The following is a 26,305-nucleotide window of genomic DNA, read 5'->3' on the forward strand; positions in this document are numbered from 1 at the left end:
ATATATACCTGACTTAAAACTAAAAACATAGTTAATCAAGTTCAGAACATAATTACAAAAAATATATTTAGAAAATGCTATACAGATGATCAACTTATGATCAACTTATAAACACTAATTCAGCTTAACAATTCCTCCCAAGCAGTACTCTGGAGCAGGATCTCTCAAATCATGAAGCAGGTAAAGGAATCCTTGCGTAGCTCAACAATCATATAAATGAAAATAAAAAAAAGACATCACTCATTGTGCAGATATCTTACAAAACATTCATTGGTTTATTGTTAATAAAAGTTCCACTCACATTTTAGTTGAATAATAAAAGCGAGAAAGTGAAGCGCCCAGCAATTCGAAAGTAGGCGCTGTAGTGTAGTTTGTCCATGTCCCACGTCAAGCCAGGCTCCACCCAACGTTTCGTCATGCAAAATGCGTCATCAGGGGCATGGCTCTGACGTCTGTGGGGATGATTTATAATAGACAAACAACCGGAAGCGCTGTGCGTTCCACGCAACAAGCGGGAACAGCCAGCCTAACCGGAAGTATCCCTTTAAAGGAAACACCAGTAACCAACCGCTAACATTCCGGCACAGAACAAAATATAATTCCATAAGCACTTAAAAATAACCTCTTTAATTCCTCTAGAAAAAAGGCATAAAAAAATAGGTAATCATTCCTGAGACTTAGGCGCAATTGTACTAACTATGAGGATTTTATATCACAGTCATTGGTTCTCAGGAAGCGGTTCTTGGAGAAAGGGTATGCGGCTGAGGAATTGGATGCTGCCGTTACTTTTGCCTCAGATAAAGATAGGGACATCTTGTTGACCACTAGGCCAAAAATTGTGGATGAATCGTTCAAATTTTCATTTATAACGTCCTATTCTAATCAACATTATGATGTCCATAAAATTATACAGAGACATTGGAAGGTTTTGAGGGGGGACCGCTTTTTGGGCCCCAATCTACCAGCTAAACCTCAGATGGTGTATAGGGGAGTTTCCCTATTGGGATTACAGATAGCCCCAAATGTTGGGGATCCACCCAGGAAAAAAGTTTCTTTCTTTCAAAACATGGATGGTTTCTTTCCTTGTCGGAAGTGTCCCATTTGTAAAATTAACGCTAATAAGTGTAGGTGTACACAGTCGTTTGTTGCCACGTCTATTCTTTTTTTTTTTTAAATCATCTTTATTATTTTCTTAGAAAAGATTCAACAAACAATTACATTCAGTCCTGAGGCATTGAGGTTTACACAAGTCCCCCAATGTCTTCACATTTACTTACATACTTTCCATTACATATCTATAACAATATTAGGTGGTGGCCCGAGAGAAGGGGGTACTTGGTGGAGAGTTAACCTGTGTGTAAAAGAAAAAAAGAAAAAAAAAAAAACAAAGAGTGTGGGATAATTTTGATTTCTCCCCTGTGTTGTTTCCCTTCTTTGTGTGTTTTTATTGTGCCCTTGTGCTTCCTTTTATTTATTTATAAAAAAAAAAAAAAAAAAAAAAACAATATCCTTGCTCATTTTTTCATTATTGCGTGCTTTTATTCCGTCTGTGACCCTTTAGTGTATTGTTTGTGTTTTGTGCTTAGGGAGGTCCTCAGCCCTCCTTTATATTTCCTAAAAATTGTGTTGTTTATTTTTATGTCTCCACAATTGGTTTTCTCTCCTCCTGCCCCCCTCCCTCAAGCCCCCCCTCCAATTACATTTCCATCATTTATTCGCTTCCCATATACCTTAAAACATACTACATACAACAAAATTTGAAGGTTGTGGTTCGGATTCATATTTCCCCTTTACCCCTTCTACGATGTACCTTTGGAGGACACGAGTCTGCGTAACAGTTTCTTAATTTTTCTCTCTCCCTTCCTTCCTCCCTCTCCCTATCAGGGATCTCTGGGAGGCTCGGGAGGGATTATCAAAATTTCTAATCTGGTATAACTTACTCTTTCTCTATTTCTCGGGAATAGTGCTTCCAGCCTGCCCACATGTTTTTATGTTTTCCTTGTTGTTCTTTTATATCATATATCCATTTTTCAGCTTCCATTATTTTATCCACCTCTCCCTTCCATTCCAGTAGGGTGGGACATGCTTTCTGCTTCCAATATCTAGGTATTAATATTTTGGCTGCATTCAGCAGATGTGGTATAACTCCTTTTTTATAAGATTTAATGGATCCTTCTGTCCCATGAAACAGATATTGTAGGGGTGTCAATTCTATTCATTTTGCTGTTATCCTCCCTATCCATTTAGCCACTCCCTCCCAAAAAATCCTAATTTTTGGACAATCCCACCATAGATGAAGGTATGTCCCCTTTTCCCTACATCCTCTCCAGCAATGCCCATCCGCTGTTGGGTATATCTCTGCTATTCTATCTGGGGTTCGGTACCATCTGGCTATAAACTTATATGACATTTCTTGTATTGCTGCGCTTATTGATGTCGCATGCGTCATTTCCATAAGTTTTTTTATTTGTGTTGGTCTAAATGTGCATCTTAGTTCTTTCTCCCACTCTCTTATAAAGTAAGGGGTTGTGCTGTTTTGTTCACTAAGAACTAATTTATACATCTGGGATAGTAAGTTACTTGGTTTTTCTATTTTCATACACATCTTCTCATATGTCGTAAGGGAGCTCAGTGGTCTTACTTGGGGTTCTAATTTATTAAAAAAATCTCTCATTTGGTAATATCTCCATCCCGGCATATGTATATCTCCTTGTAATGATATTAATTCTGTTAACGGGAGTAAGCTTCCCAATGGAGCGTATCTTAGACACCTTGTATCTCCCCCTGAGCCACAGGAACCTAATACTCCCTTTTCTTCCCCCGGTGGAAACCATGGATATCCTCCTAGTGGGGCCAGTGGTGATGTACGTGGGGCATATTTTTCGTTTTTGTTCAATCTGTCCCATACTGCTAACGTATTCCGTGTTAGTGGTGATGTCCACTTTGATAGAGGTCTATTCGTGGCCTGTATCCATGGGACCCCCGCTAAATTTCTGCCCGCCATACTTTCTTCTACCGAAACCCATGCCTTATTTAAGGAGTCATGACACCAGTTTAGTATTCGTACCATAGACATTGCTTTATAGTACATAAAGACATCTGGAAGCCCTATTCCACCTTCCTTCTTATTTCTACGCAGGATATCATATGCTATTCTAGGGTTTTTATCATTCCATATAAAAGATATAAACATTTTACGTATTCTTTTAAAAAAGGCCTGAGGCACTGCTATAGGTACAGATATATATTATTCTGGGTAATATATTCATTTTCAAGGTGTTTATCCTTCCGAACCATGTCAATGAATAACCCTTCCACCTATTTAGATCTTTAATTATTTCTGTTATTAGTGTCTCATAATTAAGTTCATATAAAGATTTAGCCTCCGCCGTGATATGTACTCCTAGATAATATAATGATTTTTTTTCCCATTTAAAAGGAAGGTTATTCTTCATTACCATTGACATCAATGGGGGTACGTGACAGGGTAATATTATGGATTTTTCCATGTTTATTTTAAAGTTGGACACTTTTCCATATCTCTGGACCTCCTCCATTAGTGCCATTATTGATCCCTGCGGTTCTGAAAGATAGAATAGTAGGTCATCAGCATATGCTGATACCTTATGCTCCTCAGATCCTATTCGTATCCCTTTTATTCCCTTATTTTCTCTCACCCTACACAGAAATGGTTCCAGAGTCAAGGCAAACAGTATTGGAGACAGGGAACACCCCTGTCTTGTGCCATTTCGTATTTCAAAACAGCCTGATAGAGTACCGTTTAACCTTCACTCTTGCTCTAGGTTTTGCATATAGAGCTGCTATCCATTCCATCATTTGTTCTCCCATACCTACTGCTTTCAGCACTTCCTTCATAAATTCCCAGTCCACTCTATCAAATGCCTTTTCAGCATCCATTGATAGCATTGTTCTGGGTAATTCTTCTGGGCCATTTTGCATCCAATAGAGTATATTTAAGGCTCGTATGGTGTTATCTTTAGTTTCTCTGCCTTTCATGAAGCCCGTTTGGTCACGATGGACCAATTGTGTTACCTCTTCTTGTATTCTAGTAGCTATAATTTTTGCTATTAGTTTGGTGTCCGTATTAAGCAATGATATGGGTCTGTAGTTGGCACATTCCTGTGGGTCCTTCCCCGGTTTTGGTAAGACTGTTATATATGCTAACAGTGCTTCTGAGGACATTGGGTTAGAGGCAGTTATATTATTAAAATATCTGCATAAGGGTGTTTCTAGAATTTGGGCAAACTTCTTATAGTATACATTAGTTAACCCATCGGGTCCTGGGCTTTTCCCCCTCGGTAGGTTCTCTATTGCTTTTCTTATTTCCTCTTTAGTTATTGGTTCTTCTAGTTTTTCTATTATCCTAGGGGGGGAGCATTAGTATTGTAGAACTGCTAATATAATCTCTCATCTCTTCTATACTCCCCCTATCTTCCACCTGCCTCAGAATGGGTTGGATATCATATAGATTCTTATAGAATTGTTGAAATTCCATGGCTATTATTTTCGTATCCTTTACTTGTTTATTATTCACTCTTATCTCATGTACGTGGGATAGTTCTCTCTTTTTTTTTAATTGTCTAGCCAATAATCGGCCACATTTATTCCCATGTTCATAAAACCTATGTGCTAAGAATCTATATTTATCCCTAACCCTTTTATCCAGGCACCTGGAAAGCTCCTCCCTCAAAATCCCCAGCCGCCTAGCATCTCCTGGTTCACAAGTGCTCTTATGTTTATTCTCCAATTCCTTTATTTTTTCCATCTGATCTTCTATCTCTTTTCTTTTTTCCCTTTTAACTCGTGTTCCATGTGCTATTAATTCTCCTCTAACTACCGCTTTGTGAGCTTCCCATACCATTTGCTCCGATATTTCCTCTGATGTATTTAAGTCAAAATATTCCACCAATTTATATTGGAGATCCTCTAGTATTTTTTTGTCATCCAATAATGATTTGTTTAGTCTCCACGTTCGTTCCCTCTGACCCGCGTGTGTAAGGGAGATCACCGCCACCACCGGGGCATGGTCTGATATCGTTATTGGTTCAATACTTACTGTTTTTACATTTTCTAAATAATATTGGTCTACCAGAATCCAATCCAGCCTGGAGTAGGTATTATGACTCTTTGAATAATAACTATAGTTTTTCCTTTCTCCATTTAATGCCCTCCAGCTGTCTACCAGATGTGAGGCTTGAAATAATTTTTTTACATGTTTAAGTGCTCTAAATGAAAGTGGTGTTTTCCCTGTTGTTGTATCTAATTTAATGTCAACAATAAAATTAAAATCCCCTCCCAGGATCAAAAACCCTTCCCTAAATTTTTCTAGCTCTTTTAATGTTTTTCCCAGAAATTCAACCGTGTGTGTATTTGGGGCGTATATTGAAGCAAATGTATACCCTTGTCCCTGCAGTGTTCCTTTAATGAAAAGGAACCTCCCTTCTGGGTCTATATTCACCTCTATGGATGTCAGGGGGCACGTGTTCCCAAAGGCTATCGATACTACTCTAGCTCTCGCAATGGGCGATACGGCATGATACCACTTATTATATGGGAATAACGGTAGCCTTGGTACAGATCCTGACATAAAATGTGTTTCTTGTAGAAAGACTATATCCACAGCTTGATGATTTAATTCCTGCCATAAACGGCCCCTTTTTTGGGGTGAGCATAATCCCCTTACATTATAAGTCATTATTTTTAATGTTTTAGCCATTTCTTTGTTCTAGATAGTTATATACCATTCTTAATCTGTTACCACATATCTCGTGTTCCCCGCCTCCATGTACACCTGCAAGAAGACCTCAAAAAATATTCCATACCGACCATAACCACAACCTAACACTTTACTTAGTAAAATGTACCAACTATCGGTAGGGTGAGCCCGCTTGGTTGCTTCTTGCTCCTCCCGAGCCCTCCCCCCCTTCTGCATATTGCAGTTTAATCAATCCCTTTCCACGGGACCCGCCTAATTGAGAACAAAAAACAGATAAAGAAAGGGAAAAAAAAAAAGAGACCAGCAACAAAAAAAAAAACAAAAAAAAAGGAAAAAGAAAGAAAAACAAAACAAAAAAAAAAACACTCAACTAAATTAAATAGCGAGTTTGAGAACTGACCCATCCTTCCCCCCCTCCCTCCTGGCTTCGCTTATTTCTATTTCTTCCTGAGTCTCTCTCTTTTTCCCTACTTCCAATCTCTTATACAAAAATATACTAAGATCTTTCCTTAGCCTTTTCCTCCCACTTGGGACCAGGGCTCAGGTCGTTGGATTAGTGTCTTAACATTAGCTATTCTCCAATCTTGGAAATCTATAAATGGCAGTTCTAATATTCCCAAGAACTCTTTTAAATCGTCTTTGGTACGGAGTACTGCTGTTTTTCCATTCCTTGATGCTATTATTTGCCACGTCTATTCAGGAGACTTTTCCCATAAGGTCCTTTATCACATGTGCCACAAAAAATGTGCTTTACGTTGCCTCGTGGGTTACAATATATTGGACGTACGATACGCATGTTACATGTCAGGCTTAGCGAACACGTGGGTAACATTAAGAGAGGATACACAAAGCATAGTCTGTCTAAACACTACACGTTAAGACATAACCGTAAATCGGAAGGTACTACCTTCCTGGGTATAGATACATTTTCAAGTCACTGGAGGGGGGGGGGGGCAATAACATTTGAGGGGTTTCCCAATTGGAAACCAAATGGATCTATCAGGTCCAGACGTACCATCCACATGGAATGAATATTGAGTGGGACTTGAATTATTTTATTAATAATAGCTGAATCTGTCTTTTTCCATGTGTGATGGTATGAGATGAATTGGTGTAGGATACCTTTATTCCTTAATTTAACTTTTATATTGTTTATTAGTTTTTATGGCTGTCTGTTATTTTTGGATTTATCTTTTTAAACAAAAGCTTGGATATGGTGCTATTTATTTCCTTTTACATGTATGTTTATTGTGATACCACAAGGTGCCGCTGTTCTGTGGTTTGGCCGTGTCCTATTATAGCCTTGCCGTAGGGTTAAGTCCACTATTAGGTTAGATTACCTATTTTCTTATGCCTTTTTTTTTTATGTTTATAGAGGAATTAAAGAGGTTATTAATTAAAGAGAATAACCTTAATGCACCCAACTAGACTGCGTTCTAAACCCTTCCAGAGATGACAGCACCACCTATGGTCAGGCAGAACACCATGCAGTCCAGCCAGACTGGTTCTGAGGTCAAAATTTAGAGTAATTAAACCCAAAACCAAATTGCGGTTCAAGGGTAATGACAAAACACATAGCGCATGCTCTTCAGGAGCCGGCGCTACACATAGTTACATAGTCAGGTTGAAAAAAGACACAAGTCCATCTAGTTAAACCAATAAACAAAAAAAAAAAACTCATACAATCCCATGTACACAATCCTTCACCCACAGTTGATCCAGAGGAAGGCGAAAAACCCCAGCAACATATGATCCAATTTGCTACAGCAGGGGAAAAAAATCCTTCCTGATCCCCAAGAGGCAATCAGATTTTCCCTGGACCAACTTTACCTATAAATCTTGGTACCCAGTTATATTATGTACATTTAGGAAAGAATCCAGGCCTTTCTTAAAGCAATCTACTGAGCTGGCGGGAGTCTATTCCACATTTTCACAGCTCTTACTGTGAAGAAACCTTTTTTTATTTGGAGATTAAATCTCTTTTCCTCTATATGTAAAGAGTGCCCCTTGTCCTCAGTGATGACCTTAAAGTGGTTGTGAACCCTTACAAACCACTTTGACCTACAGGTAAGCCTAGATTAAGGCTTACCTGTAGGTCCAAGAAATATCTCCTAAACCTACATGGTTTAGGAGATATTTACTAAAAGACAGTCACCGCTGTCTACAGGGTTTACTTCCTCTTTAAAGTGAATAACTCAACACCAAGCTCACTATATGGACCTATTAGGTATTTGTACATGTTGATCATACCCCCCTTAAAGAGGAAGTAAACCCTGATGGGTTTTATGTCCTCTTTATTTCCCAGCAAAGGTAAAGCATAATGGACTACTAAGCACCGCATAGTAGCCCATTATGTGTCACTTACTGGAAACCGAAGCCTGCGATGTCACCGATGTCCCCACTAGCAGAGAGTGTCCATCTTCACCCCTCTTCCTTCTGGGGCCACGAACTCCAGCTCTGTGTTTGGCCAGAGTCGCGTGACGTCATTCCCGCGCATGTGCACAGGAGCCGCCAGTCACGGCATGACCCACTTTAGAAACGGCGTAATCTGCCCTTTCTAAATTGTGCATGTGCCGTAGACATTGACACACAGCTTTATTGCAAATGTCTACTAAACTGTGGTGGTTCAGGAGATATTTCCAGCATGTATAGGTAAGCCTTAACCGGTTCCCGACCAGCGCACGACGATGTACATCGACAGAATGGCACGGGCAGGCATATTGGCATACATGTACGTCCAATATTCAATGCCGCCCTGCCATCGGGAGTTCGCCGGCGGCGGCGCGCTCCCGCGCTGGTCGGGACCCCCGTGAGTCCGGTCGCGGGACCCGCGGACTCGATCGCCGCGGGCATCCCCGCGATCGTCTCACGGGACGGCCGAATGGAGGAAATGCCGTGTAAACAGCATTTCTCCATTCTGCCTAGCAACTAGTGACGCTGATCTCTGCTCCATGTGATTGGAGCAGAGATCAGTGTTCACTAAATGAAAGCCCAACCCCCCCCCACAGTTAGTAACACACCCCTAGGAACACTTAACCCCTACACTGCCATCCACTGGTTAACCCCTTCACTGCCAGTGTCATTTACACAGGAATCACTGCATTTATATAGCAGTGATTACTGTATAAATGACAATGGTCCCAAAAATGTGTCAAAAATGTCCGATGGGTCCCCCACAATGTCGCAGTCACAATAAAAATCGCTGATCGCCGCCATTACTAGTAAAAAAATAATAATAAAAAATTATTAATAAAAATGCTATAAAACTATCCCTATTTTGTAAACGCTATAACTTTTGCGCAAACCAATCAATAATCGCTTATTGCGATTTTTTTTACCAAAAATATGTAGAAGAATACGTATCGGCCTAAACTATATATATTTTTGGGGGATATTCATTATAACAAAAAGTTAAAAATAATGCGTTTTTTTCAAAATTGTCGCTCTATTTTTGTTTATAGCGCAAAAAATAAAAAACGCAGAGGTGATCAAATACCACCAAAAGAAAGCTCTATTTGTGGGAAAAAAAGGACATCAATTTTGTTTGGGAGCCACGTCACACGACTGCGCAATTGTCAGTTAAAGTGACGCAGTGCCGAATCGCAAAAAGTGGTCTGGTCTTTGACCAGCAAAATGGTCCGGTCTGAAAGTGGTTAATATAGGCTTACCTGTAGGTAAAAGTGGTTGTACAGGGTTTACAACCACTTTAATCTTCTTCTCAAGAGAGAATAAATTCAGTTCCTCTAATCTTTCCTCATAGCTGAGCTCCTCCATGCCTCTTATCAGTTTGGTTGCTCTTTTCTGCACTTTCTCAAGTTCCCCGATATCCTTTTTGTGAACTGGTGCCCAAAACTGAACTGCATATTCCAGATGAGGTCTTACTAATGATTTGTACAGGGGCAAAGTTATCTCTCTCTCTATCTCTCTCTCTGGACTACACACTTCTCTAAATACAAGAAAGAATTTTGCTTGCTTTGGAAACCGCAGCTTGGCATTGTATGCTACTATTGAGCTTATGATCTACCAAAACCCCCAGATGCTTCTCTATCATTGATTCCCCCAGTTGTACTCCCCTCTAGTATGTATGATGCATATCCTTAGCCACCAAGTGCATTTACTCTACATTTATCAACATTAAACCTCACTTGTCACATAGTTACCCAATTAAACAGAACATTAAAGTCAGCTTGTAAATTGGAGACATCCTGTAAGGACGTTATTCCACTACATAGCTCGGTATCATCTGCAAACACTGAAATGGTACTTTTAATCCCAGACCCAATATCATTTATAAAGATATTAAAAAGTAAGGGTCCCAGCACTGAACCTTGGGGTACACCACTGATAACCTTAGACCATTCAGATTAAGAATTATTAACCACTACTCTGTCTTTTAGCCAGCTTTCTATCTATTTACAAACTGATATTTCCAAATCTGTAGACTTTAGCTTACACATGATCTGTGTGTGCGGAACTGTGTCAAACACTTTTGCAAAATCCAAGTATACCACGTCCACCATCACCCCTCTGTCCAAGTATACCACGTCCGCCACCACCCCTCTGTCCAAGGTTTTACTAACCTCCTCATAAAAACAAATCAGGTTTATTTGACAACTTCTGTCTTTCATGAATCCAAGTTGTCTGTTGCTTCAAATATGTTTTTCCAGCAAGAACTCGTCTATGTGGGCTTTTATTAAACTCTCCAGTATGTTCCCGACTATAGAAGTTAAATGAACAGCTCTATAGTTACTTGGTAAAGAATTTGATCCCTTTTTAAATATGGGCACGACATTGGCCCTACACCAATCCAGTGGCACTATTCCCGTCATTAACGAGTCCCTAAAAATTAGAAAAAATGGCTTTGAAATTACATAGCTTAATTTTTTTTAGGATCCGTGGGTGGATGCCATCCGGTTCAGGTGCTTTATCCACCTTTTATTCTGTCTATTTAGTAATAGTAATAGTAATTTAGTAAAGGGCCTACATGCTCATACCTGACTTTTTTACTATTAATATATTTGAAGAATTTTTGGGGGTTTGTCCTACTAACTTTTCCAATCTGTTGTTCATTTTTTACTGTCCATCGGAATAGTAAAACAAGTCCTAGTGAAGGCATCGCATGTTGTGCTCCTCTATCTTATTTCTAAGGGCAGCAGTGTTCCATGTGTTGGATGTCCTTCACCCTGGTAAACCTTTGAGATATGGTAGATGGAGATTGTTCTATCCTCATACTGGCAATGCATGCCCTGACAGCATTTAGTAAATGCTTTAGAAGTGACTCACCGTATCTCTTACTGGGCATGGTGGTCAAGTTGAGAAGCACTGCAGCAGGGTTGTCAAAAAAGGAGACGTCCGTTCGTTTGTGAACAATTTGTAGGACTTGTTGCCAAAAAGGCTGAATGTTTGGACAGTCCCAAAAAAAAAGAAATGTTGTACCGACCTGAGCTCGCATCACCAACAAGAAGGTCTGTGTCCAGGAAACATGGGCGCTAGAACAGAGGGAGTCCGGTACCAACGTGACAGGATTTTAAATGTAGTCTCTTGGTATTTGCTACACAAAGAAGATTTGTGGGCAAAGAAAAGTACAGTATACAGTGCTTCTACATTTCTTTTTAAGTTAATCATGTAACCAAAAAAAATGGTGAACTGTATGCAACCTCAAAATCTTTTTTCTAATATTTTCGTCATTGTGAATATAGTAATTAAATTTTCTTTTGCAAATCTGTAGTTTTGTACCCGGGGACCGTGCCCCTTTTTTGTGGCAGGATGACACTGCTAAGCCACTGCCTCACTAATACTAGCAGCATTGTCACCCTGCCATGTGTGGCCCTTCAATTGGCTATGGATTGCTAATCTGATAGATATTATAGGCCCAACAGTATCAGAAAAATGCATTTGCCTAAAAACTGTAAATATGAAAGCATTAAGCCAAATATACTGAAAGGTGGATTTTGAGTTTACACTTTATGATGCCACTGCTGGGTACTGCATTGTTACTAAGTGTAATATTGGATAAAAATGTATATCAATGCAGTTTGGACATCAACTAAAACATGGCTTCTCCCGAAGCAAATTGTACAGGGCTATGCATTAAGGCAGATGAGAATTGCACAGCCAACTGACATCAAATAGAGGTGAATTTACTCATGCAATGGTTACCATTTGACTAGTAGGACCCTTGAGGCTATTCACTGCCCTCACACCTGACCAGGAAGGTTCCTGAAGGGGAAGGATCATGTGGACACCCTCAGTGATCATCTGCTTAAATAAAAACTCAGCTTTGAGCCTGGGACAGAAATAAACTTTTGTGACCTCTGGTACAAGATATCTTCTACAAAAGAACAAGCCTATGATTCACATGGGATCCTTGAGGTTGTGTCCCAAGATAAGACTACAGGCACTAATGTGTGAAAGATCTCAGTGAGAATGCATGTGTTAGCCCTGGTACACACGGTCGGACATTCCGACAACCAAATCCGTCGGATTTTGCCCGAAACTGTTGCATACACACGGTCGGACAAAGTTGTCGGAAAATCCGATCGTTCAGAACGTGATGACGTTATTTCATTACGACGGGACTATGTTCAGGCTAGTAGCCAATAGCTTTGTTGTAGGAATTTGATCTGAGCATGCGTGGCACTTTGTCCGATCGGAATTCTCTACACATGATCGGAGTATGTCCGATCGGAGCATTTTGTCGGAAAATTTTACCAACAAGTTGGAAAACTTGGTCCGTCGGATACTCCGTGTCATGGTTATGCAATAGTTTGTTTGCTTACCTGTTTCCATGTGTTCATCTAGAGACCAGCCGACCCTCACCTGTCTGCTTTTGTAATCCATCCTCTGGCATGGCTCCACCCTAGCTCCTATCAGTGAGCTCTATATTAACCTGTGCACTGCAGGCCAGCCCTGCTGATCAACCTTTGTGTGTTAGCTTCCTGTTGCCTGCCGTGTGCTCTTCTGTTGTTCCGTTACCGACTTTGGCGTGTCCTTGACTATCCCTGTTTGCCTGTGATCCTGACCTTTTGGCGTGTCCCTGACTATTCCTGTCTGCTTGTGGCCCCGACCTTGGCTTTGTCCCTCACTATCCCTATCCTCCTGTTGCCTACTGTGGGTGTGAGCTGAGGGACCCTGGGGGTCACGACCTGGAGCCAGTTGCAACCAAGTCCATCCTCACCACTAGAGGCGCTGGTGAACACCTGCTGGCTCTTAGACTCCGCCGCCCAGGGAATCCTACGCTCTAACCCCAGTGGGATTTGTCTCCCGTCCGCAGCAGTCAGCTGTAGGGTCCACAACCTTGCGGTGCAGGGCTTAGTTCGCAGAATTGAGACCCAAGAATCGCATCAGACCCAGATGATGCGATTCCTTCAGGATTTGGCATTCCGTTTTGAACAGGTTCAGGCCTCATTAGGACCCCCAGTTCAACAACCTCAACTATCTGCTGCTGCACCTATCGCATCAGTCGCAGCCACACATTTATTACAACTACCAGCTCGGGTCCGTTTCTCTGGGGACTCCAAGGCTTGCAGGGGGTTCCTTAGCCAGTGCACAATTCATTTTGAACTTCAGCCCCAAAACTTCCTGTCCGATCGGGCGAAAGTTGCATATATTATATCCCTCCTGTCCAGCGAGGCGCTAGCTTGGGCTGCCCCTCTGTGGGAACTGAATGATCCAGTGGTTTCTAGCCTGTCTGATTTCTTGAAACTTTTGCAGAATATCTTCGAGGAACCTAGTCATGTCTCCTCAGCGGCTAGCTCTCTTTTACGTCTCCATCAAGAGTCCGCTTCTGTGGGACAGTATGCTCTTCAGTTCCGTATCCTCACAGCTGAATTGAGCTGGAATAATGAGGCCCTAGTTGCAACCTTTTTACATGGCCTCTCTGAAAGAGTGAAGGATGAATTAGCAGGAAGATCCCTTCCTGCTGATCTGGACAGTGTCATCACCTTGTGTAACCAGATCGATATTCGCTTTCAGGAGAGGGCCCTGGAAAAAAGACGCCAGTACTCCCTGTTGTTTAGGCAGCCTGAGCCCCCAGTCCCTACTCTGCGATCCGAGGAGCACCCCCTGCCTACTGAGGAACCTATGCTGTTGGGCTGGACTAAATTATCTCCCGAAGAACGTGCTAGGCGCAGAACTCTGGGCCTATGCCTCTATTGTGGGGCCAAAGGTCATTTCCGTGACACTTGTTCTCTTCATCCGGAAAAATGCTCAGGGCTAATACATCTAGAAGGTGGAGTATTAGACCCTGAAATATCACCTATACCTTCCCGTCTTCTCCTTTCTGTGTTGCTTCATGTCGGTGCTTCCTCTCGTTCGGTCTCAGCACATCTGGATTCCGGAGCCGCTGCCAATTTCATGGATTGGCAAACTGCATCCTCCATGAGACTTACCCTTTTGCCCCTTACAACACCATTGGTGGTCTTGGCGATTGATGGCACTGTTCTCCCAGGGGGCCCTATCCGCTTCCAGACTCTTCCTGTTAAGATGTCAGTAGGGACACTCCACCAGGAGTGGATATCCTTCCTTGTCTTACCTAAGGCTTCATCTCCTATCATATTAGGTCTTCCTTGGTTACGGCTCCATTCTCCACACGTTGAATGGTCTACTGGACAGATCCTGGCTTGGGCTTCCTCCTGTTCCTCTTCCTGCCTACTCAAGCGCTCACGTCCCTATGTCCTGACAGTGTCAGCCAGGGTGCGTGCGAGGGGAAAGGACGATACGGCCTCCACTATGGTGAACCGCCGATCCACCCCCCAGAGTCCCACCAGCCGCCGGGAGGAGCGAACCCGGGTCCAAACACACCAAGAGGAGCCAGCGGGAGGGCAAGAATCTGCCAACAGTAAAACAGTTATATTTAAGCACGATTGGGCACGTATAATATATTTATAATATGTATAAAATAACGGGACCGCTAAGTGTCCCGAACAATGAAAAATGTTAATCAATGAAACTATTAAACAGGTATAGTCCATATTCAATAAGGAGCGGCAGCCCATTTAAAGCAATGTAACAATGTAACAAAGGGGGGGCTCAAGTTTTTCTATTATCTTATTAGCTGTTATTATTTGTTCTACTTTTAAAACAGGGTTACAGTCCACTTTAATTTGTTGTGGCAGCTAAACAACGTGTTAATATAGATATCCTTGGTACCCCTTAGACGGGCTTTATGACTTGAGCCCCCCCCCCTTTGTTACATTGTTACATTGCTTTAAATGGGCTGCCGCTCCTTATTGAATATGGACTATACCTGTTTAATGGTTTCATTGATTAACATTTTTTATTGTTCGGGACACTTAGCGGTCCTGTTATTTTATACATATTATAATATATTATACATGCCCAATCGTGCTTGCTAAATATAACTGTTTTACTGTTGGCAGATTTTTTCCCTCCTGCTGGCTCCCCTTGGTGTGTTTGGATCCGGGTTCGCTCCTCCCGGCGGCTGGTGGGACTCTGGAGGGTGGATTGGCGGTTCACCATAGTGGAGGCCGTATCGTCCTTCCCCCTCGCACGCGCCCTGGCTGACACTGTCAGGACATAGGGACGCGAGCGCACTCGTGCGCGCGATGCTGCGCGCATGCGCCACCCGGGCCTGGCGCGGTGCGGGCTTGCACACTACATTGCTGTGCGTGGCCGGCGCTATGCGCCTTGGTGCGCAGTGAGCTTTGCTGCGCACACGTTGTAGAGTGCCTGACCCCGCGGCGCTATGCGCCAGTGATACGGTGCCATCGTCTATCAGCGGGGTTGAGGGGTATAAAATGGCGGTACCTACCGCCATCTTGACACGCCGAAGGGATCCAGAGAATTTAGATGGTGACATAATGATCGGTGAGTGGACATAGTGGAGACGGGGTACCATTGGGACCTTTATTTAACATGTGACCCATTACTGGATGTCCTTAACCTCTTGAGATCCGCGCTATAGCCGAATGACGGCTACAGCGCGGACCTCCTTTGCCGGGACTACGTCTATTGATGTCGTCCCGTGCATGAGCAGCCTGCGCGCCCCCTGAGTGGCGCGCGCGGCGCGCTCTGTGATCGGCGAGTCTATGAGACTCGCCTGATCACCGATCCGAGCAAGGGGTCGATCCCGACCCCTTACCACGTGATCAGCTGTCAGCCAATGACAGCTGATCATGTGACAAAACAGAGCCGGTTATTTTTCCTCCTCGTGCTAACAGCGCGAGGAGAGAAAAAAAAAGCCGATCACCGGCGGCCGCGATCGGGACAACAGTCCCGATCACCGGCGGCCGTGATCGGGACAACAGTCCCGATCACCGGCGGCCGTGATCGGGACATCAGTCCCGATCACGGCCAGTGTATCAGTGCCCACCTGCCCCCTGCCAGTAACCCCCAGAGAATTAAAAAAGTGCCACCCAGCAGTGCCACCCATCAGTGCCCATAATGCCACCCAGCAGTGCCATACATCAGTGCCCACAGTGCTATATATCAGTGCCCACAGTGCCATATATCAGTACCCACAGTGCCACCTATTAGTGCCCACAGTGCCACCTATCAGTGCCCACAATCTGCCTCAACAACATTGCTGCACCTCAGTGCCACATATCCGTGCCCATCAGTGCCCATCAGTGCCACCTATCAGAGCAACCTATCAGTGCCCATCAGTCCCATCTATCAGTGGTACCTATCAGTGCCCCTTAGTGCCACCCATCCATGCCACCTATCAGTGCCCATCAATGCCGTCTTATCTGTGCCCATCAGTACTGCCTTATCTGTGCCTATCGGTGCCACCTTATCTGTGCCTATTAGTGTCGCCTTAACTGTGCCTATCAGTGCCCACCAGTGCCGCCTATCAGTGCCCACCAGTGCCGCCTATCAGTGCCCACCAGTGCCCCCCATCAGTGCCCACCAGTGCCGCCTCATCAGTGCATTTCAATGAAGGAGAAAAATGACTGGTTTGCAAAATTTTATAATAAACTATTAAACATGATTTTTTTTTTTTTTGGCATCTTTTTTTGTTTGTTTAGCAAAAAATAAAACTCCCAGCTGAAACTAAATACCACCAAAAGAAAGCTCTATTTGTAGGAAAAAAATGATAAAAATTTCATTTGGGTACAGTGTTGTATGCCCGCGCAATTGTCATTCAAAGTGCGACAGTGCTGAAAGCTGAAAATTGGTCTGGGCAGGAGGGGGGTTTAAGTGCCCAGTAAGCAAGTGGTTAATAGGATTAAACTATTACCTTTGTTTATGCAGATAATTACTCATTCCCCAGTGTCTTGTTACACTTGAGTCTCCTCATTCCACACGCCGATCACACCAAGGGGGCTAAATTGTCCACCCATCTAGTGGTGGTCAGCCCCATTCTCTTTTCTGGACTCTATAGAAAAATATTTGTAGCCTTATATGGGTAATTATGATTCTATTTATATTTGGCCCCTGCCTTGCAGTTTCTCACCAACATTCACTTTATGTGTCCTTTTCTCAATAGGTTTAATTTTTGTCCACCTCACTCTTTATTGCTGTGCACCCTTGGCTATTTTGAACTCCACACTATGCACGTTTCTGAATACATATGCTAGTAGACTCACCATTCACAAGTTCACGGTGGATATCATCTTTTCTTATTAATATTTAAAAAAAAAAAAATTAATCTACCCTCACTCTGTTTTTCTCTCTTTTTTCTCACTTTGATTTTGTTCCCCCTTTCTAATTTTTTGTCCCCTCTTCACCTTCCAATATTTCTCACTCTGTGTTTTTATTCTCACTGGGTATCCCTACGCATGGTCACTATCACCGTTTATGAATATCTTCCACAATCACCTAATTGTGATAATACACCTGTATCTCACACAGGGTCACTACTTGTGGCAGGCTTCGGGGTTGTAATGTTTAAATTAGCAAGTTTAATACCAATGTATCCATACATTTAGATATTGGCTTGTGTTGGGGTTAATACCCCTCCCAGTTGCCGGGGGAGGCTTTCCCCGGAATGTCTGAGCTACCCTGGGGCTAAGGCGTTTGGGTAAGACTCTGCTAAATTTTGATATGTATTGTACAATTGTTTTCGTTACTGAAGGTTACTTCATACAGTTTTTATTAATCTAATTGTGATTTATGTATATATCCCTAGATGCATGTATTTCCTGAAGAAGCTGAAAAGCAAAACTAGTCGAAATGCTTCACCTTCCCCATGAGTGATTGATATGTTGCATTGCAAAATGTTTTTATATTCAATAAATGATAAAACCCTTTTTTATATACTGGTATGTTCTTTTTTTCAATTTTTGTAAACGTTTAATGTGCACCGCAATAGTCCCCCTGCTCGCATTCCTTCTTGATGTTTCTGGCTGGAGACCAGAATTTTCAAATACCTATTCCATATATAATTGGGATGATGGTGCATGATGTAAGTTTGATTCCTAATTTACCATTTTGTGAGGCCATTCTTTATTTTTCAAAATCCAAAGAGGATAAGTATCCTGCACATTACATGACTGGCCTGAAGACTTGAAAAGGGAACTACTACCCAGCGTTCCCATAAACCTAAATCGGGAAAGGATTATATATAGTCAAATATTGTATTAGGGTTATTGGGTTATTAGAAAACTGTATCAACTGGAAAATGAACAAACCCTTGTCAGGTCACCTTGAGGCGAGGTGACAGGTGCACACCGTAGGGATCCGGAATGCACCGTGAGGTTGTGGACCCTACGGCTGACTGCTGCAGACGGGGGACAGATCCCACTGGGGATAGAGCGTGAGATTCCCTGAGGCGCGGAGTCTAAGAGCCAGCAGGTGTTCACCAGCGCCTCCAGTGGTGAGGATGGACTTGGCTGCAACTGGCTCCAGGTCGCGACCCCCAGGGTCCCCCAGCTCACACCCACAGTAGGCAACAGGAGGATAGGGATGAGGGACAAAGCCAAGGTCGGGGCCACAAGCAGACAGGAATAGTCAGGGACACGCCAAAAGGTCAGGATCACAGGCAAACAGGGATAATCAAGACACGCCAAAGTCGGTAACGGAAAACAGTAGCAGAGCACACGGCAGGAAAGCGGAAGCTAACACACAAAGAATACACAATGGTTGATCAGCACTGAGGCCTGCAGTGCACAGGTTAATATAGGGCTCCCTGATAGGGCCTGGGGTGGAGCCATGCTTAGAGGAGAGGTTATAAAAACCACCAGGTGGAAGGGCTGGCTTCTTAGTCTGAAGACATGGGGGAAGGTAAGCAAACACAGGAAGATCACTGCATAACCATGACAACCCTTTTTAGAGAAAAGCTACAAAAGGTTTGGGTCAATTTTATTTTAAATCTTTTTAAAATCTGTTTTACACTGCTGTTTTATATGCATATTTTTGCTATTTAAAATCTTTGTTTTACATACAAACATTAAATACAATGTGGACCCATGACACTGGATTTGCAGGCCATTATGGGTTTCCAATAGAGACAGTAAAACAGAAGCTTCTTCCTTTCAGACTGTCTCTCTGTGATTGAAACTTCAATTACAGAGAGAGGGAGGGTCCTAAAATTTTATTTTTTTAGCTCCTGACTATAAAAAGAATGAACATATATACATAAACACTACACCTTTCCATCAAAAATCAAACTTCCATAGCTATATTGAGTTGGTCTGCGGAATATGCTACAAATGGTTGCCATGAACTTTGCTGTCCCTTAAGTGGAAGATATAAATGATCTTAACCCTGATATCTTTTAGCTTTAGTCCATAAATTAAAGGGTTAAGAATGGGTGGCCCCACAAGGAGCTGGACGGACATGACCATCCTCAGTTCATATGGGAACTCCGTAGGGATAAAGCGATACATGAGAAGCTCGAAGAGCAAATTGCAAGCATAATTGGTGATGGTGATCAAGTGAGGGGTGCATGTCTGAAGAGCCTTGGCTCGAAAGTCTTTAGAGGATCGGACACAGGCCCTAAGAATTTTAATGTACGAGCAGATGATCAATATGGGCATTAAGGCAATGAAGGTTGAGGCAATAAAGAGACCAAAGCCATTATTCACTGTTGTATCCACACAAGAGAGCCTCACAATTGACCAGTTGTCGCAGTATATCTTCAGTATAACATTGTCACATAGTGGAAGCCGAATTGTCAACACAATATGAATGCCAACTAAGATGATAGTGTATGACCAGGCCACAACAACCAATTTAAAAACTATGGTCAAGGACATAATGTTGTTATATCTTAGAGGGTCGCAGATACACACAAAACGGTCGTAGGCCATAGCAGTTAATATGGTCATCTCACATCCTAAGTACGTATGGATACAGAAGACTTGCGTAACACATCCAATGTAGGAAATAGTTTGTATACTGAAGATTAAGTCCACGATAAGGCTGGGGAAAAAGGTGGCGCTCCCGTATAAACCATTGACACATAATACAGCTATAAAAATGTACATAGGCTCTTGCAGACTCTTGTGCAAGGCTATGATCGAGATCACAGAACTGTTAAATAAGATGATGGATCCATAGACCAAACATGCTATAACACTGTAGATGTATCTTGTAAATTGCATGTCTTCAAAACTGAGATATAGCACATTTGGGTGAATGTATGAGGAATTGATCATTCTTGTGAAGAAGGAATTTTTTCCTAAACAAAAAAAAATATATATAATTATATTGAATTAAGGTAAAAGCAGAGGTACACCGGTTTATAGCGATATTCAGTAAGTGCCTTCTCATTCATAAGCAAATACAATAAAAAAGTAGCAAATAAATAATCAAATAATAGCAGTGACAAAAAAGAGTAAACAAGTATCAAATAAAGAAAATCGTCTGGCGCCCCCTGACGCCACCGCTATCAACTCCGCCCTATGCGTTTCTTCCTAATGGACGTCGTCACTGGGGCAACGGAGCCTTTTGCTTGACATCTGCACATGAATGAATGAAATACTTGTATAGTGCACAATGCAAACTGAATCGCCTCTAGGCGCTGTGGCCTTTATGAAGTTTGTGATTATTGTTGCTTAACTTATTTGATTTTTTTTTACTTATGAACTATAAGGCACTTTATGAATTATGGAAATATTTTCATATGCATTTACACTTTATTAATTCATTTATGTGTTATATTTTTTTATTGGATTTGCTTATGAATGAGAAGGCACTTATGTGCACTTTAAAATATAGCGCAGCACACTTCCTTTTTCTTTTATATATATTTTTTATGTGAAATACAGTGAGTGCAGTTGTCTAAATTGATGAGAATTGTCCCATTTTGATAGATATTTACACCGAGCACAGAATACTTTTATTTTTATTGAGTGTTATTGAATAAATATAATAAAATCAAAATTTTGCTTTATTTCATTTCATATTTAGATTAAATGTGTGACCTTTGTTCTTCAAATGACATCAGTTAAAGAAACTTTATATTTTTAATTTCAATTAAATACATTCCTATTTAAAGCTTGCTATATAGGTCTCAGTTATTTTCATTCAGCCAGTAGGCTGAATGAAAAAAAAAAAAACTGAGCCGATTCCCCCATCCACACGCTGGAGGTGGATGTGGAGTCCTCCCTGATGTCTCATTGTATTCTGAAAGCAGGACTCCCCTACCGACAGAATACACTGATCAGCAATGCAGCCAATTGGCTGCATGCATTGATTGGAGAAAACTTTTTCAACAAGCCGGTTTCATGAGAATGGCCATAGATGGATCAAAATTAGACTGGTCCCTGCTGAACTGCCCACATTTCACTCCATTTATGGCAAGCTCAACCCCTTATTTAACCCTTCATTAGCCCAAATCACCCCTTACTACCTCCTCTTCCCACTTTAGTTTTACATTTTCAGCTGTTTTTCAGGTCCATATTTTCTCATTAATATTTCTTTCATTTTAATTTGTTTTGCTTTTTTTTTCATGCGCAAATAACTTTGCCATGACCTGTGCCAAAAACATTATATTAGTATAATTTTAACCACTTCCCGCCTGCGCTATAGCCGGAAGACAGATATGGCGAGGGCTTACTTTGCCAGGGGGGTGTCCATGGACATCCTCCCGAGAACACGCTGCCTGTGCGCCCCCTGCGGCATGCAGGCGGTGTGCTCTGTGATCACTGCGTCCTTTGGGCACAGCTGATAACAGATCGGGGGAAAAGGGCCAATTACAGCAGTCTTTTAACACGTGCTCAGCTCTGTCCAATGACCGCTGATCAAAGTAAACACAAGCCGGTTATCGTCATTCCTTTCCTCACGCTGACAACATGAGGAGAGGAGAAGAGAGCCAATAACTGGCTTGTGAGAAAGGGACATCTACACTGATAATCAGAGCACTGATTATGAGTGTCCTGATTATCAGTGCAGCCCCAACAGTGCCCATCACGGCTGCCAATCAATGCCCATCAGTGCTCATCAGTGTCACCTAACAGTGATGCCTATCAGTGCCCATCAGTACTGCCTAACAGTGCCTATCAGTACCCATCAGTGCCATCTATCAGTGTCCATCAGTGCCACCTATTAGTGTCCATCAGTGTCAACTATCAGTGCCACCTACCGGTGCAACCTATCAGTGCCCTTCAGTGCTGCCCATCAGTGGCACCTATCAGTTTATTAGTGCAGCTTAACCACTTAAGGACCAGGCCTCTTTTTCGGACTTGGTGTTTCCATGTTTAAAACAGTTTTTTTTGCTAGAAAATTACTTAGAACCCCCAAACATTTTATATTGTTTTTTTTCTAACACCCTAGAGAATAAAATGGCGGTCATTGAAATACTTTTTTTCACACCGTATTTGCGCAGCGGTCTTAGAAGCGCACTTTTTTTGGAAAAAATTCACTTTTTTGAATAAAAAAATAAGACAACGGTAAAATTAGCCCAATTTTTTTTTATACTGTGAAAGATAATGGTATGCCGAGTAAATTGATACCCAACATGTCATGCTTCAAAATTGCGCCCGCTCGTGGAATGGCGTCAAACTTTTAGCCTCAAAAATCTCCATAAGCGACATTTAAAAAATTCTACAGGTTGCATTTTTTGCGTTACAGAGGGAGTCTAGGGCTAGAATTATTGCTCTCGCTCTACCGATCGCGGCAATACCTCACATATGTGGTTTGACCACCGTTTTCATATGCGGGCGCTACTCACGTATGCGCTCGCTTCTGTGCGCAAGCTCGTCGTAACGGGGTGTTTTAAAATTTTTTTTTTTTTTTTCTTATTTATTTTAATTTATTTTATTTATTTTTACACTTTAAAAAAAAAAAAAAAAATGGATCACTTTTATTCCTATTACAAGGAATGTAAACATCCCTTGTAATAGAAAAAAGCATGACAGGTCCTCTTAAATATGAGATCTGGGGTCAAAAGGTCCTCAGATCTCATATTTGGGCTAAAATGCAACAAAAAAAAAAAAAAAAAGAAAATCTGACATTTAAAAAAAAAATATACCTTTAAGAGGTATGGGCGGAAGTGACGTTTTGACGTCGCTTCTGCCCTCCTATGGTATAGAGACGAGTGGGGGCCATCTTAGCCTCACTTGTCTCTATGCCCAGCCGACAGAAGGACCCGATCGCCTCCGCCGCTACCGACGGCTCCGGTAAGCGGCGGAAGGTGCGGGAGGGCGGCGGGAGGGGGGGTGGCACCTCTCCCGCCGCCGATAGCGGTGATCTCGCGGCGAATCCGCCGCGGAGACCACCGTTATCGTACAGCCGACCGCCGCCTGAAGAGATGGATATCTCGGTTGTGGCAGCAGCTGCTGCCGTTACCTAGATATCCCTCTTCAAAAAATGGACGTACATCCTCGTGCGGCGGTCGGCAAGTGGTTAATCAGTGCCTCCTCATCAGTGCCCACCAGTGCTGCCTTATCAACACAACCTATCAGGGCCCATCAGCTTTAATATTGATTAGACCCTGGGCAAAAATTTTCTTGGCCCCCCCCCCCCCCCCCCCCCCATGCAATTTCACTCTCCACCTGCTCTGAGACATACAATAAATAGCAGCTAGACTTAAAATCAGTTTACTGTATCAGATCAGGCAGCAATTGCAATTGGTTGCCAGCAGTTACAGTGTATCCTTACTGCTTACTAACTGGTTGCTAGAGGTTACAGCACACATTACGGCTCACTGGTTGGTTGCTTGAGGTTACAGCACATTATCTCCTCACTGCAGGGGTGCATGATTTACATACGAATGCTGCCTTTATTTACATATCAATGCCGCCGGCCGCAGCTATTTACTTAGTATTGTCGCCGCTATTTACATATGAATGCCGGTTATTTACACAGGTCTACAGGTGAGTCATCTGTACACAACAATAGGGCAGAGCTGTGCAGCATTAGTAGCAGCACTTCACACTGAGATATTGGGACATAGCACAGGACTAAAACTTCAAGGTACAAGGGAATTTAAACCTGGATAGTTGGCAAGTATGAGGCAGCTGTTTTGGGCCCCACAACAATGACAGGGCCCAGGGCAGCTGCCCTTTTGCCCTGCCTTAAAGACGGCCCTGCCCATCAGTACAACCTCAAAATAAAAAAAATAAAAAACTCAGTGGTGATTAAATACCAGCAAAAGAAAGCTCTATTTGTGTGAACAAAATGATAAAAAATGTCATCTGGGTACAGTGTTGCATGACCGCGCAATTGTCATTCAAAGCGTGACAGCGCTGAAAACTAAAAAACGGGCCTGGGCAGGAAGGGGGTAAAAGTGCCCAGTAGGCAAGTGGTTAAACGGGACGAGTTATAGAATAAAATGTATACTTCTTATTTACAGAAAAAAAAAATATTTTTGAACTAACACTGCTCAAACTAGAAAATATGCAATTTTCTTTTAAGTCATTTTGTCTATAGGTTCCATTAAAAAAAAAAAAAAAAATTGTAAAAAAAACATATTTTTTGGAAAAACAATATTACCAAAATAAATAGAGAAGTGAAAGGGTGGGCTTATGTCGCAAGCACATTCACCTGCATGGGTACCATTCGTTAAAAACAGACAACAAAGAAGGAAAACCACATCCAAACCTCCTAAACTAAAGAGAAAAAGAGGGGGAAGGGTAACAATGGGACAATCGGATTGTGTCGTTGGAAATTCCGATCGTGTGTGTGGCATGGGTCTTCAAACTACGGCCCTCCAGTTGTTCAGGAACTACAATTCCCATCATGCCCAGTCATGTCTGTGAATGTCAGAGTTTCACAACGCCTTATGTGATGTGTAGTTTCGCAACAGCTGGAGGGCCGTAGTTTGAGGATCCCTGGTGTGTGGGCTCCATCTGACTTTTTCCGTTCGGAATTTCCGACACACAAAGATTGAGATCTTGTTCTAAAATTTTTCCAAAAACAAAATCTGATCGTTTACATTCCGATTGTGTGTAGACAATTCCGACGCACAAAGTGCCACGCATGCTTAGAATAAATTACGAGACAAAAGCTATTGGCTACTGGCCTCTTTATAGTCCTGTCAAACGTGTTGTACGCCACCTCATTCTGAACGATCGGATTTTCCGACAAACTTTGTGCGACCGTGTGTGTGCAAGACAAGTTTGAGCCAAAATGCGTCAAAAAAAATCAGACGGATTTTGTCGTCGGAATGTCCGACCGTGTGTACAAGGGCATTATTGAACCACATGGAGACAACAAATCCACAGCTGTTTAAAAAGGCTCAACATACAACTTTATGATATATATATATGAAATAAGACCTTAAAAGGCTAGAGTAACAACACTAATAGAAAATAATGTTGCTGAATAGTGATGGCCGAACGGTTCGCCCGGCGGTCGTTTCGCGGCGAATTTCCGACATTCGCGGTCCGCACGTTCGAACGCCTTTTTCCGTCGTTCGCCGCGGCGGACTTACGTGTTTAATGTATACAAGAACTTTAACCTTTGGTGACACGTTTATCATGTGATACAGGACAGCCAATTGAGACATGACAGCACATGGACACTTGTACATTCCCCCTAACCTATAAATACACCCGATCCGGTGGCCATTTTACATTCTTTCTTCTGTTAAGATAGGGACAGGTTCCTGTGTGGAGTAGGGAGAGATAAACCACTAGCTATTTGGTACACAAAAGTTCTTTTCAGGACTGGTATAGGTGTTAGGTGTTGATAGGTTTGCTGTGCTGCTGATTCTTGCAGCAGCCTGAGTGTCTTTTGTTAGTTTAGAGAAAGGGAAAGGACGGTGTATGCTACAGGGACAGCCAGATTAGTCTTTCATCATCATCATCATCATCATCATCATTAGCTGTTACTATCAAGGTCCACAAAAGAGCTGTTCCAGTAACCACTAATCGTTCTCTTTTTTTGCCAATTTGTATAGGGACAGGAAGGAAGCAGTGTTGTCAGGCAGTGAGGGTAATTTTAAAGACTTGCTGTTATTATTAGTTCCACAAAGGTTCTTTTCAGGACTGGTATCAGTGGTACAGTAATAGGCTTGTACATGTATAATATTCTTTCTTCCAAATATAGAAAGGATATTATACTTGACTGCTGCCCTTCTGCTGCAGTCTGCTAAACATTCACAACTCACTTGTTCCACAAAAGTTCTTATAAGGACTGGTAACTTGGTATAGGGTGCTACGGTACATAGGCTTGAGTGCGGTACAGTCTGCTGTTCTGTAAGGACCGCTATCGGTCCAC

The 26,305-nt window shown here is 42.3% G+C and overlaps 1 protein-coding gene across 1 annotated transcript; it reads right to left on the reverse strand.

Moving 5' to 3' along the window:
• Positions 1-18,785: 18,785 nt before the first annotated feature.
• LOC143926835 (olfactory receptor 52D1-like) lies at positions 18,786-20,315 on the reverse strand. The gene has a single exon (XM_077450874.1). It carries the CDS (start codon positions 20,296-20,298, stop codon positions 19,345-19,347), a length of 954 nt encoding a protein of 317 aa, XP_077307000.1. The 5' UTR covers positions 20,299-20,315; the 3' UTR covers positions 18,786-19,344.
• Between the last annotated feature and the right edge of the window lie 5,990 nt (positions 20,316-26,305).

Source organism: Lithobates pipiens, unplaced genomic scaffold (assembly GCF_037356315.1).
Source record: "Lithobates pipiens isolate NorthernLeopardFrog02 unplaced genomic scaffold, aLitPip1_a1.2 Scaffold_23, whole genome shotgun sequence".
NCBI classification, from domain to species: domain Eukaryota; kingdom Metazoa; phylum Chordata; class Amphibia; order Anura; family Ranidae; genus Lithobates; species Lithobates pipiens.